At 37.6% G+C, this 19,712-nt stretch overlaps 2 protein-coding genes across 2 annotated transcripts in view; one reads left to right on the top strand and one right to left on the bottom strand.

Moving 5' to 3' along the window:
* The window catches only part of CDC73 (cell division cycle 73), a 165,369-nt gene that overhangs the window by 63,985 nt on the left and 81,672 nt on the right, over window positions 1-19,712 (bottom strand). The gene's annotated exons all lie outside the window — the stretch shown is intronic.
* On the top strand, window positions 10,157-18,193 carry B3GALT2 (beta-1,3-galactosyltransferase 2). Its single transcript, XM_074961162.1, has 2 exons — window positions 10,157-10,818; window positions 15,866-18,193. The coding sequence occupies exon 2, from the start codon at window positions 16,007-16,009 to the stop codon at window positions 17,273-17,275; it is 1,269 nt and encodes a 422-aa protein (XP_074817263.1). The 5' UTR covers window positions 10,157-10,818; window positions 15,866-16,006; the 3' UTR covers window positions 17,276-18,193.

The raw sequence follows: 19,712 nt of genomic DNA, 5'->3' as shown, positions 1-19,712 counted from the left end.
CCACTCAATGTGCAGCAGCAGTCAAAAAAGCTAACCATGTTGGGAATCATTAAGAAACGGATAGAGAATAAGAGCGAAAATATATTGCCTCTGTATAAATCCATGGTATGCCCACATCTTGAAGTTTATGACACCCTCATTGGGAATATTGCTCCATTAATCAGACACTAGACACATGTGAGGAGCTTGCACAATAAGAACACCAACTCTCTTTTTCACATCATCCACTTCACCAAATCAGAAGACTTACTGTAGGCCATTTCCTTCTTGGTAGTTAGTAAATTGGAACAACTTATGGGAAAAAAAGATCAAGCATATAAGGATTTTCAACTATATGAAATGGCTTATTGCTGGCAGAAGTATATCTAGCAAATGTGTGGTGTCAAGTTAGTTTTTCCGGTCATTGGCACACTATCCAAAAACCTTTTAATACCCATTTGATGAACATCTGAGGACCTTCCAGGAGTAAGAGATTTTAATGCTGAAGCAGCTAGAGTAGCAAAACTCTTATTAGCCCATATCACTCTCTTCATCAAAAGACTGACAGCATCATCACGAAACATGAAGATGAAGCAGAAGGGGGATGCACAGAAGAAAACTTTTGTGCAGACCAGTTTTCCCTTTCTTGCTGTTTGACTGCAGTAGTCCATCTTTGACAGTATCTGATACATTACAAGAATTCAAAAAATGTTTGTCCATTTTAACTACACATCACACACACAGAAGAACAGAACTAATTTCCTCATATTCAGGTCTAGTAAAAAAATCCAAACAAAGGATATTTGCTTCCACTGACTGCATAATTTATGCACTGTACTGTGTGTCTCACTACTTCTGGAATGCTCTCTAGATTATGAAGTTTCTCTTTTATTTCAGTAAACCAGCAGCATTCAGTTCTATTTTTAACTGCTGCTCTTCCAGAAGAATCCAGCCAGCCAATCAAAAGCTTCAGGCATGCTGCCCCAGAATCCCAGATTACATGGAAAGGGAGAGGGCATGCAGTCCCTCCATCCTGCAGCAAACACAATGGACTCAGCAGCACCAAGAAGGAGGGGGCTTTACAGAGATTTAACGTCACACCTTCATTGCCATTTAACTTTTCATGTTCGCAGCAAGGTTTGGCTGGGGAGGAAGAAAGGTCATGAAGGAGATTTTTGTTAAAGGCGAGGAATGGGGGTTTATTTACAGGAGTATTTAATATGGGTTGTTTGCTTTGTTGAGGGTGCTGGCGGTGGTGGTGTGTGTGTGTGTGGGGGGGTTAACAGCTGTGATGACTTCTGTTTAAGGGAGAAGCTTAATGGCTGTATATCTTTGCTCTTGGAGTTGGGGGTGAAGAGGTTTAATGATTGTTGTCAGGTCATCTGAAACTAAGCTCTTAAAGGGTGTCAGTTTCTTTAATGTACTTTCTAAACCATCATGTACACTGATGGGCTCATACACAAATATATTACTTACACAAAAAATGTTTGGCTGGAATCTTTCAGAGCAATTAAGATGCTCAACTTGCAATTAGTTCACCTTTTTCCCGCAACAGGTGGCATTAGCATGTAGTAAAGTGAGCGATCAAGATATTTAAATAGGCTTGCTAACAGATGGCACCATTATGCAATCAAAAAACAAAAGACTGTCACCTACGTCAGGGCATTCTTGCTGGAATATCTGACAATATTTTACCATAGGCCAACACGTGGTTAATTGACGTTATCTGACTGGTCAACTGACTGGCTTGCGACATTGATCCTATCCACATAAGTGCAAACTGATCTCAATGAGAATTTACATACATAAAATCAAGATGAAGTTAATTCATGAGGAGCTGGGAGGCAGATGTAGTACATTACTTCACTGGTGGCTTTGACTTCTAAACGGTGAATTATGGAGAAAAATTAAAGCCTTAGGATCACAAAAGTAAACCAAAACCTAAAGATGTATTCAATAGTCTTCCACCTACCACACCAGGAGTCAGATATGCTGGGAATTATGTACTCCATTATGGGCGCCAAAACAGAAACAACAAAAAAAAAGTCATTGCACCCCATGTTCTTCAGTGATATGATTATAGCAACTGGGTAACACCCACTAGACCAGATAGACGGTGGGGAAGGGCCTATTCAGAGCAACGGGCCATTAGGAAATCAAGAGGCCTTAGGAGAAGCTTATCCCCCACCTCGTGAGCCTTCCTGAGAACACTACAGAGAGCCTGTAAGTAATGGCTGCTTTGACGCTACAAGGCTATGTAACCAGGCCACATGATGCTGGACTCCATCTTGCGGTGTCCGTATTTTTGCACAAACTGGTCTGGGCACCAAGTTTTGAAACAAAGGGATGCCGCCATATGCTAAATCTATATAAGGCAGGGAGTGACATCATCTGTGGTTCTTCTCTCCCCACACAAGAAACACGTGAGGAACAAAGATTGATCTGGGGGGAAGTGCTGGACCCAGGCTAAAGGGATTTCTAGCCTGTGTATGAAACACCTGGGGATTCCAAGCTGCAAAGCAAGTAGCTTGTGCCTGAAGAATCTACAAGTCTGCCTGTACCATCAGTTACGGTGAGAGTCTGCTATTCATATCCAATCTGTTTACTATATTAAGCTTAGCTTGCATTTTTTGTTTATCTGCTAGTTAATCTGCTTTGATCTGTTTATTATTTATAATCACTTAAAATCTATCTTCTGCAGTTAATAAACTCGTTTTTGTTTTAATCTAAACCAGTGAGCTTTGACTGGAGTGCCTGGGGAAAATCTCTGCTTTATTACCACAAGTGTGCATTGTCCTCTTCACATTGAGGGAGAGGCAGACTGGGTATTAAACCCATCTACTGGCCAGATTTGACCAGGGCAGGATGGTACTACTCTAGGGTCCTACGTTGGGAAGCTGGTGGTTAGAGAGTCAGTGTAACTGCAGGTGGGTGTGTCCCTTCCTGTGTGAATGCTGGAGAAAGTGCAGGCTGGAGGGCTTTGCAACTTGTCACAGCAGTACAGTGTAAAAGGGAGCACAGGCTGGTGGTTCAAGAGAGCTTAGTGGTACCCCAGTTCCAGGTGGCACCCCGGGGGGAACCTGTCACAACATGAAATTGGAGAAATCCATGAGCTGATTTTAATCAACAAGGTGCAAAATTTTGGGGAGTTTGTACTTTCAGAAAAGATTATCAAAGCTATTCCAGCCAGGGTATATTTTAAAGGGCTCTGAAGGATGGTATATGCAATGTTGCCAAATCTTACAATTTTACAAGTTTCACGTTTGGTGTTTCCAAGACTCAGTTCCTGGAGTCATGTAACTCAGGAAGAATCCTAGGTTTCATAAAAAAGGAAATGTGTAGCATTCATGATCGTGGAGAAAAAAAAAAAAACATTTAGAACTTGAACCTTAGGTGGTCAAAAGAATGGGAAAAAACAAAGTAAATAAAAAGAATCCAATTTTTTTTTTAAGTCTCATGATCTTGGAGGGCTTGAATCATGATTTTTGAATGCCTGAGATGGCAATATTGTACCAGCAAGTGGTTAAAATGTGCACCTCTGCTCATTAAATTATTGCTTCGCCTTTTAATTAAAAAAAAAAAAAAAAAGCAACTTCTCTTGAAAAAAATCTCCACTGCAAGATCTAGACATTCACACAGTATACATTTCATGGTGATGGTGTTACCATGCTTAATATCATTAGTGATCAAAAGCCACCTAAGTTCCAGTCTTGTGTTCCATTTTATTTACCAGGTTTTCCTTCTTCCTACTTTATCAAGTAATACAAACTGATGTAGCATAAAAGTTGTTACCTTGGGGAATGAGTTTAATTTCACAATTTTCTACTTTTTAACTGTTTGAAAATGTTCAGTACTGCTGCAGGTTAGCCTTCTCTCCCCTGCTGTGCTGAATCAAAAGCACAAGCAGCCATCGTGACAAGCAGGAAGCACTACTTCCTAATATATCAGTGCAGCAGGGAAGTGCTGCACAAGCCACAATGCAAATGAAACTATGCTACTCATTCCCTACTGCAAGTGTGCTTTAAACACTCATTTAACACTGGCAAGAATGAGGCATGGTCTACTCTAGAAACCATATACCTATGTTTCTCCGCAGTGTGAAAAATCCCCCTGCCCCCCAAGAGATGTAGTTATATCAAACTAATCCCCAGTGAAGCCACTGCTAGGTCAATGGATGAATTCTTCTGTTGACCTAGCAACCGCATCTCAAGGAGATGGATTACCTACGCTGACGAGAGAACTCCTTCTGTCAGCGTAGCCAGTGTCTATACGGAGATGCTACAGCAGTGCACCTGTAGCGTTTTAAGTGTAGACATACCTTTAGATACAAGACTCAAAGGGAAAGTAGTGAAAATTTAAAGAGTAGAGGAGAAAGGGAGATGAGATAAAGAGGGAGAAAAAGCAATGGATTATTCAGGGAGACCCAAGAGTAGCTCTGTATGTTGCATTTACTTATAACACAAGAGCAAAAACAGAAGTATGCAGGCCAGCATGTGTTTTGCTACTCAGGCTTCAGCTTCCCCCACCCCACCTCGAGGTGATGGGGCTCAGGCTTCTCCTCCCCCCTCCCCCGGCTATAGTCCCGCCTCGTGGGGTCATATAGTAATTTTTGTTGTCACCATTGTCACGGTGCAATGAAGTTTGAGAACCACTGCTCTAATTTTATTATTTTCTTCCAAACTCAAATTTTAAGGTTTTTTTGTATGCATCCTGTGGTAAAGTAAAGTACCGATCCACCTGCTGTTTGGTATTTTACAAATTCAATTGCTCTACACAAGCCAAAACTGAATCTACACAACTATGAACCATTCCCCTGAACTGCTTTGATTGTTTTTAATGATTTACATGACAAAGGGGCTGGGATAATTTAGCAAGACACCTGGAGTAATATAAGCAGTATATTTTCTGACCTTAAAAAAAGAAGGTCTTTTCTGTTTGTGTTTCTCTGGCAGGTTTCTTAAGGTTTGCCTTGGTATCATTTACCATCAAGTATAGAAAGAGTGCACAACTGTGATAACTGATTAAGAATGGAAGGGGGAAAAAAAGCCAACATGGCCCAAATGTCAAAAGCACCTGCTGATCTGTGCTCAACATCATAGTTTTAATTCCTCTAGTAGTATTGCTATATTTCTATTAGCCATGTAAGAAACTCACAAAGTAATGTAAACATTAAAATCTGTAGATTAGCTATAGTTAAACTTCGAAAGGCAAAAGTCCAAATTGCTTTTAGAAAAAATTTTAAGCAATTATAATGTATGTGAAGCAATTAAGCAACAGTGAAAGTCTGAGAAGGAAAATAAGGAAGACAACACTGACACTTGTGGTCATTTCTAGATTTCCATTTTTCATTTTCAGTTAAGAAAATGCTTGTGATACTAAATTATGCACCTGTGTTCTGAGCATAAAATAAACCACAAGTAAAACACTGCAACACTGGCTACACTACAAACTGGATAATTTCTTTATTTAAAACAAAGAACAGTTATTAGTATATGAATAAATGCTTATATGCAGAGAGTTTAAGATACAGAATCATCTCTAACTTAATTAGAACGAAAGAGAATTAAATAAATATATTTCTGAAAAACAGTTACACCTGTGTAAGTAAGTAAGTACCAGAATGGGAAAAACAATGTCTATAGATCTAGGGACTGAATTGTTCATAAGATTCAACTAAGGCCAAAACAATCAACTTGAAAACTATGCCATTTGCTATATTTAAGTTGTTCATTGTAATATGCTGAAAACTCTACAACATATACATTTTGGAATAGCATCATTGCACATACAGCTCTGCAGAGCAACTTCAGCCTTTTCAGCCACATATACCTGATTTCGAAGCTAAACTATTCCATCCTCAAAGCTGTCTATTCCATACCTTCCACATACAGACTTGCACAGCCTGCCATTTTATTCTGTTTTAACAGCTATCAGTATTTAATTGCATGACAGAAGTGTTTTAACCCAAAACATAAATTTAACAGAAGTAAAAACAAAGTATACAAAATGATTCTAAATTATGCTGTGCTATGCAGCAGCATGCAAAGTAAAGCAGTTAAAATTGAGAAGCAGAAGTATACTGCAAGTTAAATGTTCAGATGGGTAGCCAGGAATACGAGCGAAATAACATTGATGGCCATAAAGCCACAAGTTCGAAAATGCGCCCATATGTTTTTTGTTTGACAGAAACATTTCAAACTTTTCAATAAAGATGCACAAACGTTTCTGACAGTACACCTAGGCCAGAGACGCCATATTCACTCCAAAGTTAAGTGGGCTCTGTTTTGCCCACACACCCACCCACCCCAGCAGGCCGCAGGCCAAAGGCTGCCGATCCCTGATCGACAGACACCACCACCAAGCGACTGAAACACTGATCAAAGGCGAGAGCCTGACTGAAGGGCAAGCATTCTAAGTTTGTAAGGGCACTGAAAGTGTGAAGATCAGCTTTAAAAGCAAAGAGCATTCTTTTCATTTGACCAAATCCGACTTGTTGTGCTTTGACTTCTAATCACTGAAAATCTCTCTTTTGTAGTAAATAAATTTGTTTATTCTACCTGAAGCAGTGTATTTGGTTTGAAGCATGTCAAAGACTCCCCTTGGGATGACAAGCCTGATCCATGTAAAGTTCTCACCCATAAGCAATATGCCACCCATAACCATTAAGTGGTCACTAACCAAAAACAAAATAAAAATTTAGTCTTCCTAAGTGGACTTCTTATAATTTTTGTATATATCTTAATGAAGCATTTACAGACAAATACTGGGATCGTCGTGCATTATAGCACTTAGGCACATATTGGAATATATAGCCTTTCATAGATTGTTTTGCCATGCCCCAAAACAACAAATGAAAATAAATAAAAACGGTAAATGGATTTCAGTGAGCTATCCCACACTTGCTCCTCCACTTCAGATAAGTCCATTTCTTCCAAGCATGCAGTTTAATATCAGCAAATTCAAAAAAAAAAAAAAAAAAAAAAAAACACATCAGCAGCCTTCAGGTGGATATTTAAAAGCATTGCCTATGTAAATCACTATCACTAAATTAACTACATGAATTCTTTTTGATTTTCCAGGAAATACTTCAGAAAGCAGCAGGTTGGCTTTCAACCGGTCATATTTGGTGTAATCTGTTACTATACATATACAAACTATGGGCTTGACTACGCTTACAGCACCGCAGTGGTGCTGCTGTAGTACTTAGTGAAGATGCTACATTAGAACCTTAGAGTTACAAACACAGAGTTACGAACTGACCAGTCAACCACACACCTCTTTGGAACCAGAAGTATGCAATCAGGCAGCAGCAGAGACAAAAGAGAGTAAATACAGTACAGTACTGTGTTAAACTACTAAAAAAATAAAATAGACAGGGAAAGTAGCATTCTTCTTCTGCATAGTAAAATTTCAAAGCTGTATTAAGTCAATATTCAATTTAAAGAACAACCATAATGTTTTGTTCAGAGTAACGAACATTTCAGAGTTACGAACACTCTCCACTACCAAAATGCTCGTAAATGAGGTTCTACTGTACCTACACCGACAGAAAAGGTGCAGTTAATCCATCTCAGAGAGGAGGTAGCTACGTCGATGGGAGAAGCCCTCCTGTCGACCTGCTTTCTACACTAGGGGTTAGGTTGGTATCGCTGCATTACACCAGGGGGTGGATTTTTCAAACCCCTAAGTAATAGTTAAACTGATGTAAGGTGGTAGTGTAGACCAAGTCTTAATATATTTAAGTTTTGGAAGAAGGGGAGGATGAGTTGTATATGTCCTAAAGTTTGAACAGTCACGTCAGTAGACAGGCAGGAGGAATACACACTTTTCTCAATACTGATTCTTAATTATTTATAGTGCACTTTGGGCAGTACAGTTACTGCCTACAATTACTCACCCTTTTGTTTTTTAAAATCACTATTTTAGACCAAAGCAGATACAAGTCTTCACCAATATACAGTAACTCCTCACTTAACTTTGTCCCGATTAATGTTGTTTCATTGTTACATTACTGATCAATTAGAGAACATACTCGTTTAAAGTTGCGCAATGCTCCCTTATAATGTTGTTTGGCAGCTGCCTGCTTTGTCCACTGCTTGCAGAAAGAGCAGCCTGTTGCAGCAAGCTGGTGGGGGCTTGGAACCAGGGTGGACCGGCAGCTCCCCCATCAGCCCCACTAAGTTCCCTGTGCGGCAGCCGCCCAGCAGGCTATCAGGTGCCAGGCAGTTCAGCTGTCCCGACCCCCTCTGCTGTGGAACTGCTCCCGGGAGCCTCCTGCTTGCTGTGCAAGGGGAGGGGGAGGAGAGAAGAAGAAGGGTATTGTCAGAGTGTCCCGCTCCCCACACTCGTGTACCCCGTGTTCACAGAGCGGGAGAGGAGGGGACAACAGGGCTCAAGACGGAGGGAGCTTCCTAGCACCAGCTGCTGTCTCAACTTGCCGATCTACTTAAAAAGGCAGTATACTTAGAGTGGGGGCAGCATACTTAAAGGGGCAACACGCGCGACACAACATGTGTTCTGTGTCTCTCTCTGCCATGCTGTCTCTCCTCCCTCCATTCCTGTTGCCTTGTAGAATGTGAGGCTACATTAACAACGTGTTAACCCTTGAGGGCTCAGCTGAGTGCTAGTTCATCATTTAGCAGTAAGGCTTTCTCTGGGAAATATCCCACCCTCTGACTCCACCACCTCAACCAAGCTTCACAATCATCATTGTTGTGCACAGTTAAATTGTTTAAAACTGTGTGTGTGTGTGTGTGTGTGTGTGTGTGTGTGTGTGTGTGTGTGTGTGTGTGTGTGTGTGTGTGTGTGTGTGTGTGTGTGTGTGTGTGTAGTCTTGTCTGGTGAAAAAAAGTTCCCTGGAACCTAACCCATCCCTCCCCCATTTACATTGATTCTTATGGGGAAATTGGATTTGCTTAACATCGTTTCGCTTAAACTAGCATTTTTCAGGAACATATCAACAATGTTAAGCGAGGAGTTACTGTATAGTACCTCAAAGAGGGTAACAGGTTTACACAAATTGTAATTAGGACTGGAAATATAGACTGAAAAAAGGTCACCCTAATTAACATGGTGGACTTTTATACATTGATATTTTGGTAAAAAAAAGATATATATCTGATTAAATAGTTTTTGTAAGTTATCAGCACATGCAGCTGGAATAGTAAACCACATTGACTGCAGCTGGGGAAGCATGGATTGTTATTTAATTTCCATTACAGCAGGTACTTGCCCAGTGCACTACAGAAGTCAGAGGTAGCATATGATATGGTAGTCCAATGAAGAAATTCTCAATCTTAGTCTATGGCTAGTCCCATTAGAAGAGTTTCAGAAATGAAAAATCAGTGGACTGTTTTCAAAGGACAAGATGGATAAATACTCAAATATTCGTTCTTCAGTACAATTGTGTTCCCTATAATTGAGTAAAATCTTTGGAGTTTTTGCTTATGTACTGCATACATCACATAATTTACTATGATACTTTACTATGATACAGCCATAAAAGGACCTGGTTGTTGAAATGAGAGAAAATAAAATTTAATGCAAGTTGTATTAAGAATATCAAGGCAAATTATATAGCTTCGACATTTCAAAAGAAGAAAAAAAATTATAAAAATATCAGGGTCTCTTACAATCATTCAACTTTCCTATTTCTTCAATGCTGAACTTTGTGACCTCTACCAATGAAGGAAACCACTAACGGCTGAATGCCTTGGTATTTGTAGATTAGCTGCTGCCAACTGCTTTGACTAAATTAAGATCATGAAGAGGAGTTTCCACATGAGCAGTCATGGGTGTAGGGAATAAAGGTGGGGGCATTCTATTTTTATTTTATTATAATATAGTAGGACATATGTCCTATTTTACACAGAATAAGCAGGCATGTTCACAGAGCAGTGAAGGGGTTAACCAAAGCTAACATATTTAAAAGCTTATAGCTCTTATCCTCTGCCGAAGTATACCCAGAATAAGAAAATGGAATGTCTAACATAAAAAAAACAGAATTTTAAGTTATGGCACTAAAGATAAGGGAATACAATTTGAAAAACAAACTGAATCATTCATTTAATAATCATCCCATTTTCATATTATTCACTCAGCACTACACTTGTACTGAATATGTATCATTTATCAAACAGAAGTAAAAACCTGTAAGCTTTCTGGCTGCCTTAGGATTTAGTCAAAATGAATGCAAACAATCACGTGGGAGTCAGCCAAGCAATGACGTTAAATTCTGCTCTGTCAGAAGACAGCATCTGTCAAAGCCCACATTTAAACTGCTGCCTGCCTGTGCAGCAGCTGAAGAACTATGGAATGGATTTTATAGACCAAAACCCTTAGATAAAATTCTCAAAACCTTTTCAGTTACTGCCTAGCAACAAAGGAGAAAGGACGGACGGAAGAGATAAATCCCATTACTCAATGCAACTGAACCACTACACTCTAGCACTTGCTGCTTAACATTATCGCTAGAAATATGGATACTGAGAAGAGAATACAGCACTGCATTGTCCGACAAGGGAAATGCCAGATGTAAAAGCTTCAATGCATCAATTGTCAGGAGCAGACAACCCTCCTCGGAACACAAGCAAGAGCTACTGTTCTTTTGTTTGAAAGATGAACAAAAGACCCCAAGAAATGGACACTTATAAGCAAAGAAGGTAACACAGCAACGAGCAGACAGATGGACAGACTGGATACCGTGAAAAGCAATCGCAGGAAGCAGACGTTTGGGGGATGTGCGCATGTTCGATAGCATCTTTTTTGCTGAAGTGATGCGTGCCAAAACTATTTTCAGTGGCAATAATCCTCTCAACATAAATGTCCTAACCAAGGAAGGTATGTCTAAAGCATGTGTGAGATTCATTCAATTGTCTATTACCTTTGCATCCTATAGGTATAGATCACTGCCAGCCTGTAGTTCCCAGAGATAACATTTCCATGAACAGTGGAAAAAGAATTCCAGCAATTCCTCCCCCCAGCACCCACACAACAGAGAACAAATGTCACTACTGCTTTACTTCTTAGTTAAATATGTTTCTCACAGTCAACTGAGGGTTAAGGGTAGGGAAGAGGGATTATGGGGATAATGTAGCTATCTATGGTTATTGTATTTGAGAAATTAAACTTAAAAACCTCTTGTTTTTAAAAAAATCAGTTAACCATCCTCTCAAACTAGGTCAGATTTAATCCTTATCTGAAGTAATCTTAAAGCCCTGGTAAAATGGCTGTGTGTGACACATGCTGAGAGCCCTGAACCGTCAAAACAGACCATGCAGTCAAATTACATTAGTTAAGTAGTACCTTCAATCCTTTTTGAATTTTCTATATAGTGCTCTTAAACACAAACAAAACATCAGATTAAATATTATCAGCATGCCTAATTTAGGACTAAAAAAGCATGCAAAAGAATGGACACGATTTAATCTACCAGAAGTACAATTAACCATCACATTTACAAGTAGTATCAGGCTCCACTGAAATCCCCGAAGGAAACCTTAATATACTGGTATCGCTCAAGATGGTGAGCATGTAATTTACATCATGCTATCGTTACAAGTTATCTGCTTAATATGTAACACATTAATTGTTTAACTCTGACTATAAAAAAAGGCACCATGATAGAAATGATTGAAAGTCAGTTTACCTATTGTTTAGCTCGGTAACCTTAAAATACTTTACTGATAAAAAACGAACAGGAATCTCAGGAATATCTGAAATAAACATAAAAGACCTGAATCTATAACAATCTTATAGAGCTACAGAGTGAACATCCTTATCTGCAAAGTCTATCAATAAAACACGATAAATGATTAAAGAGTGTTATATAGAAGTGCTTACTTTGTCCCAGGTAATTCTAACATATGATAAAACTAATGCAACTGTAGACAAAGTCTGCATGTCTAATTTAACAAAAGATACAGCAAGATGATGTAAGTTGAAAACTGAGTGGCACCTTGACAAAACAAAACATAACTCATGTATTAAATCTGTCCAAAACATTAATTTTGTAAAAGATTCACTGAAAAAAAAAAAGTAACCTCAGCAAATGTGCCAATGAGTGATAGTTAATTTTGTGAATTTCATTATTTAAAATTATTGGATTTTAACAAGCAGAAAAGAAACATCAGTTTGAGCATAGTCCATTTTGTGAAAAGGATTAATGCAGTTAATATGTCAACACAGATATTAGGCCCTGCATAAAGTGCTTAAACCCTGCTGCTATTTACCACCAGTACACCAATTCTCAGGCTGCCTTCACAACTTTTCCCTCTAATTAAGGGTTTACCCACAGAGCTAATCAAAATATGAAAATCCAGGATGTATAAATGCAGAGCTGAAACTAAAGCTTCAATCTGCAGAGCCATATTATTGAGCACTACTGGAAATAGGAGCTGAAACACAAGCAGGGCAAAGACCAAAAATAAAACATTCAAGAGGCATTCTACAGTCGAACTTGGTCTATTCACAATACATCAATCACTGCACATTCAAGTGTTGAGAAACAAATAGAGCTTTTATAAATAATATGCTTAAAATGCACAGCTGCATACTATAGCATTCAAAGGACAAGGTGACTATTCGACTCTCTAGGTAGGTTTAGTCCCACTTATCAGTAACACAGGATGTGTTAATTCTAAGCTTTTTAAAAAAATACAGCTTAATATTACTGACTGAACAAGTGTTTGATAATACTCTACCTAATAAAACAGTCAAGTGGCAGGAAACAAATCCATTAATGCTTTTCATAATGTACACTGCCAACTTCTCAGTCTGTTAAACATTAGACAAATTTTATTAGGTAATACAATCTGTCACTTCCTTCTCCAAAAAAGGACAATTATTACTATACTTAGAGATAAAATTCTTAATTTCCTTCACGCATTTTAAAATGTTTTGAACCACAATTACAAATGACATAAAGAAGACATCAAGTTTTAATTTCGTCTTCCAGTAAATATTTCCACAAGCCTAGAGAAGACATTTTTAAATACAAGAAATATTATACAATTTTTGAATATACGATTTTATGAACATCCATGACAATCAAGAAACATTTGAAGAAATCACCTCATTTTTTTGAAGTTTTGAGTTGAGGATAGGCTTAACATATTAAGAAATTTAAACAGACCACATAAGCATGCAGACTCTAAATAAGCTTCAGCTTTCAAAATCCTCTATTCCTATATTTTCTTGTGAAAATTAATTCAAAACAAGTTTTCAGAAGTTTGTTGTACATGAAATAGTCTTCAGCACTTTCAAGTTCCTCTAACTAAAAATGGGTGCACAGAAAAAAGTTACATCAATTAAACATTGAAATATTACTTCGTAGTTACAGCTACCAAAGTAAAATTCACTGAAATCTTTTGCATTTAATAAGAGGAAGTTGTAGTAGTGGAGTTATTCAGTGTGTCTACAAAGTTAAACTGAACTGCAGTTGCTATCCTTCATTCAGCTTTTCAAGAAATTCTGTATTTTACCTTTCTGAAATCTGTAAGAGCCTACATACATATGTAATGGAGTAACAATGTTTTATCAAATATATCCCCGCCCTCAGAAGCCGACATTAAATATTCATTGAACTGAGAGATGTTGGCTGAACAGACATTTGAAGTAAGACTGTTGTATTTGCTTTTATGTAAAATTTTTCAAAAAACTGAAACCACTGATTTTTCACATAAAATGCACTGTCAGCGTTATATATTTCTCTCTCTCTCACACACACACCACCCCCCAAGTTCATGAATAGGCAGATCAGCTCAAAATTAAATCCTGAGGGATTTATTTCCTCCTACACAGACAATTTCAGGTTAGTTCTCAAATTAAATATTTTTATCACTTACAACTTTAACCTCCATGTTACAGATATGCATTGTGTACATTCTAAAATAGTTTTAGAGACAGCTCAGTATCAAGTAAAGGACATGAGCCACTAAATTTCAACTTCAGACAAAACTATTTCAACTCAGTGGGTTGAGGCACTGCATACAATAGTAGAAAATGTTCATATAGAAGAGTTTAATATATCACTGAGCAAATATTTTACTGTTTCAGAAGCAAAATTTTGGAACTGTACGGCCTTTTCAGATACATTTACATTGTTAAAAATCATGGTTAAAATCCCCACTTACTTGCTCCTCCTAGTGGAGGTTAATAAGATAGACAAACTATAGCTTTCATTCAGTAAGATAATACTTCCAGCACTGTATCCAAATATTTTGAATGATCTTTCCTCTGCATAAAGATATATTCATTTTTTCCACTTTAAATTTAGTTTGACATATGGCCACTTTTTAAAAAAATTCTACATAAAGTTTTTAGAATCATTTTTATTTTTTCTACATGTTTCGGGCACAGGCTATATATATATGTATATATATATACACACACACACACACACACACACACACAAGTGTGTTTGTGGGAGTAAGTAAAGATTTTTAATCTCTAACCATAGTATGATTTGATAAATTATCTCTGTGCCAACCTTTCAAATTACATCTTTACAGTTTAAATCTTGTAATTATCCATGTAACGTGTCACTACCTTTTTTAAAATGAAGAATTAATGCAAATATTGGCTTTGGAAGATAGCGAAGTAATTAAATAAAATTACTCATTTACATAAAAAGTGTTTTCCATGGGACTCCAACAAGATAGGCTTCTTTTTTTTCCAACTCAAAACCCTAGAGTCTAGAAATAAATTAGAGCAAATTGAAAATCACGAACAAATTTGTACTGTGCAATGAAAGGCTCATTTATGAGATGATGTGATCAGCTTTTAATATGCAACATCATGAAGCTGCCATATTGACTCTGCTCTTGAATCTAAAATAAATTTATGAGGCGATGGGAAGTGATGCTGTAAAGCTAAGTTAGCAAATTTTCTATAGTTGCAGCTGCTAGTGTAATTTTGTTTTAACTGTAACATTGTAACAGAAGCATACAAGTTAGTTACTTTAAAAACAATGAAAGTATTAATAATCCATGATTTACTATAAAAATTGAGGTTACTGTGTAATTTTACTTTGTACACACAACTGAACTCTCCGTGACTATAGTAAATTAAATACTTAATTTTAAAATTAACCACAGAGGATTCAGGTAAGGAAAATGTTCTCTTCAACCCCTCCTTGTGGAAGAGAAGGTTAAAGGTGAGTCAAAGACGAACAAATGCATTTATCGTTTATCATGCAATGAGGTTACTGGACCCCGAAAATTAATTTGACAGATGCAACTTCTCACTGAGATTCTGAACACAGTAGGGGCCAATGGAAACATGCCAAGCAGTGTACTGTGACTAACAGAACTCTGCTATAATCAACCTTGCACCGTCTGTCCCACTACCCAAACATGACCATTTTACAAAAAGGGCCTCTGACTGTGAGCCATACTACCTACTGCATGTCAAATCCATTTTAATTAATGCCAATAAACCTTCCCATCTGGTATCAAGGCCTTTTCATTTGGCCTCTCTCAAGAACTGTAGAACAGTTTTACATTCACTATACATAGAGCTGATTTAAGTCAGCTTCAGACTTTCTTGTCCAGAGTTGAACAAGCTACCTTTTATTGCACAGTGGGAAGGAGAAGACAAATCATTAGTATCTAGGATACACTACCCATATAAAGCAAAGTTTTTTGTAATTTATAAAGCGCTATACTTTTCCCAAATGCTAATGCATCAAGTATATTTTAACCTAAAAAAATTAAGTTTGCTTTTTAGTGTGGAATTCAACTTTCTGTTTAGATAATTACACTGGGACTAATATTTTATCATTAAAATTCAAATTTTATTTGTTTCTTATTTCTCACTGTAACTTTAGATTATAAAAACCTGATCTTAAGGTGAATTGTAAAAGATTGTTATTTTTTCACCTATGCAGCAGAGTGACCCTTTTGCAGAGAATTACTCAACGTGAATACAACAGAAGATGAATACCAAAAAATAGCAGTGGATTCAGAAGGAAAGGAAAAAGCATTTTGTTCAACCATTATCTCACATCTCATTGTTGGATACGTACAACATGCTTCAGTGGAGAAGACGACACTGCTGTTTTGCAAAAATGACATGGAATACCAAAAGGTCTCTGTTTCGCACCCATCTTATTGGTCTGCTTTCTCTCGTGTTTCTTTTTGCTATGTTTCTGTTCTTTAATCATCATGACTGGCTGCCAGGCAAGGCTGGATTCAAAGAAAATCCTGTGGCTTACACTATTCGAGGATTTAGGTCTACAAAAAGCGAGACAAACCACAGTTCTCTGAGGAACATTTGGAAGGATACAGTCCCTCAGACTCTGAGGCCTCAGACAGTCACTAATTCCAACAACACTGACCTGTCACCACAAGGAGTAACTGGTTTAGAGAATACACTTAGTGCCAATGGAAGTATTTACAATGAGAAAGGTACTGGACATCCAACTTCATATCATTTTAAGTATATAATAAATGAGCCCAAAAAATGCCAGGAGAAAAGTCCTTTTCTAATACTACTCATAGCTGCAGAACCAGGCCAAGTGGAAGCTAGACAAGCTATTCGGCAAACATGGGGAAATGAAAGCTTGGCACCGGGTATCCAAATTGTTCGAATTTTTTTGCTGGGCTTAAGCATTAAACTAAATGGATACCTCCAACGTGCCATACTGGAGGAAAGCAGACAATACCATGACGTTATTCAACAAGAATATTTAGACACTTATTATAACTTAACCATTAAAACTCTTATGGGGATGAACTGGGTTGCCACCTACTGTCCAAATGTTCCCTATGTTATGAAAACGGACAGTGATATGTTTGTCAATACTGAATATTTAATACATAAGCTTCTGAAGCCAGAACTGCCTCCAAGGCACAAGTATTTTACAGGTTACCTAATGAGAGGGTATGCACCTAATAGGAACAAGGATAGCAAATGGTATATGCCACCTGATCTGTATCCAAGTGAGCGTTACCCTGTATTCTGCTCAGGAACTGGTTATGTTTTTTCTGGAGATTTGGCAGAAAAGGTATTTAAAGTCTCTTTAAGCATCAGACGCTTGCACTTAGAGGATGTATATGTGGGCATCTGTCTTGCCAAGTTGCGAATTGACCCTATGCCCCCACCCAATGAGTTTGTCTTCAATCACTGGCGAGTTTCTTATTCCAGCTGTAAATATAGCCACCTAATTACCTCCCATCAGTTCCAGCCTAGTGAACTGATCAAATACTGGAACCACTTACAACAAAATAAGCACAATGCCTGTGCCAATGCAGCAAAAGAAAAAGCTGGCAGGTATCGCCATCGTAAACTGCATTAAAAAGGACAATACTCCCTCTATAAAAGTATCCCATGTGCAATTTGTAAATATTGCTGAAAGCATGTACAGTGAAAACAGATGAGCTTAATGGGACAGTCTTTAGTTAAGCCCTCATCACATAATGGAATTTGAAAATTATTTTTTTAATTTTAGAAGAGTATAATTCTTGAAGATAGTAATATTATGAAACTATAACCAAAAGGGTTTCCAAACAAATTTGAGGAAAAAGATGGTATACAAGGATTTTTCTGTGTTAATGTGCAATAATAAGCATGAACACTTTGGTGGTACGATTGCTATTTTATGTGCCAATAAAATATAATTGAGCATATTTTCCACACTAAACTTTTTTTTTTAAATGCACACACTGCTCTAGTTCAAAAAATTCTTTCCTCTTCAGCCATTAATGATTTCATTCTGTTGTCTAGAACGGTTGTAAATAAAACTATCCGTGACAAGTTAAGGACATTTTGTAAGTTTACAAAGAAGTTTACTTCCCTAACTTCAGAACTATATTAAAAAGTGATTACACAGCTGTTTCACAAGCAATAGGAGTTTAGTAATGTGACATTTACAATTTGAGAAGAAACTATCATGTATTTTAAAGCACTGAGCACATATTTTACTACAGTAAGACAAACAAAAGTCGCAGTTTAGAAGGCTGCTATTTTGTGGTGTGACAGCTTGTGAACTGAGTTTTAGATTAAAATTTAAATTGAGAAGTCACTGAAGGTAATTTCAAACTCTGAATTATATTCGGAGGATGACACCATAATCTTGGTGTCAAAGAGCATCCTCATCTAATATATTACTCACCATGCAAGTCCATTATATCTGCTATTGCATTCACTTTCTTTGAGGTAGTTAAAGGTACATGAAAAATGCAAAACTCAAAACCTTTGATCTGGTCTCAAAAATGGTCCGGGGGGGGGGGGGGGGGGGTGTGACTGCAGTTCCCCTCCCCTCTCAAAAATACTATTAACTAAGTGAAAATTGTCATTTGAGCAAAGTAAGCCAAAAATCTTCTTTTTCACGAAGGTGGTATGGAAGTGATAATTTAGCGAAACTGACATTTCTGGATAGTAAGATGGTCTAAAAAAATAAAAACAAAAACAAAAAACATGAGTGCGATGAAAGTCACTCTTGCGTCCCACTAAAAGTGAAAGGTAAAAATATAAATTATATATTTATAGGTTTTCACTCTACCAATGCACATATTTAGAAAGCTCATTTCCCAATAGGTTGCTGCCTCCTAATGCTAGATATTCTAAGTCACTGTTTGTTGTCACAGTGCCAGGTTTACAGCCATACCCCTTTGATTTAGTAGAAAACCTTCCTGCAACCTCCAACAGTACCTTTATTGGGCAAAAAAAATGCTTGATACATTTGGGTAATAGTTATATTATTCGATTCACTTTTATTATTTATTTTAACAAAAACAGACTATATCTATGGTCACTCAAACCTTCCTTTACACGGAGGTTACTCAGAAGGTAATGGTTAGTCAGCTTCTGCATTATTTAAGACTTCTCTGGTTTCGCCAAATCTTTGTTGCAGTGGGTTTTCAAACGATGTAAGGCACAGAGATTGTACTGATTTTTTGGTTGATCTTCAGGTAATAATGGAAAGACATCATGAGTCCATACAGATACTGCTTACTCTTAGCCACCTTTGATAAGATTGACCACAAGTCAAGTACTAGTAGGTATGAACAAGCTGCATTACAATGGTTGTGTTTTTCCCTCCCATGGAACCCTGAGCTCTTTGGTAACTTGAGCAATTTGATTTTAGAGGTCTCCCTCACCACCTTTCTGTATTTAATTTAACTACTCAGATGGTATCACAACCACAGTGTATGAGCATCTTCAAAATATTACACAGAACAATCTCTCTTCTTTCCAGGCCTGTAGGAAAAACTGCTTGACTAGTTTATATTTGCATGAGAGAGTGGATATGTTGCTTGGATTAAGCAAAAGCTGCACTGAAGAAATAAATCTTATTTGTTCTGAAAATGACGACGCCCATAGCCATTCCCTCTACATGTACATGAAGGTGACGGAGGGAAACAAACTTTGGGGCTGCTGCTTTACCACTGTGCTGATACCCATTTTTGGTTTTCCTTCAAATTCAGATCCAACAGTTTGCTTTCCAGTTGATACTTGTCAGAGATAGCATTCTGGATGAAAGCTAGACGAGATGGAAATAATGCTGCTGGTTATTGGGAAGACATCTGGAGAGATGGTTGGGGGCAGACTGTTCAAGGAACAGCGTACATCCTTAATGGAGTGATTATGTGATATGCTATCATGGGTTTATAATGTATTCAGCACTGGTCCCTGATGTTTAGTTAAGAGTAATGGCTCAAGATGCCCTTCCCCAATCAACAGCTGACACAAAGAATACAGCCCTTCCTCTTTGAGTAGGACCTCAATACTTA

Source organism: Natator depressus, chromosome 8 (assembly GCF_965152275.1).
Source record: "Natator depressus isolate rNatDep1 chromosome 8, rNatDep2.hap1, whole genome shotgun sequence".
In the NCBI taxonomy this organism is placed as follows: Eukaryota; Metazoa; Chordata; order Testudines; family Cheloniidae; genus Natator; species Natator depressus.
The sequence above is the reverse complement of the archived record's forward strand: the minus strand, read 5'-3'. Positions and strand labels throughout refer to the sequence as shown.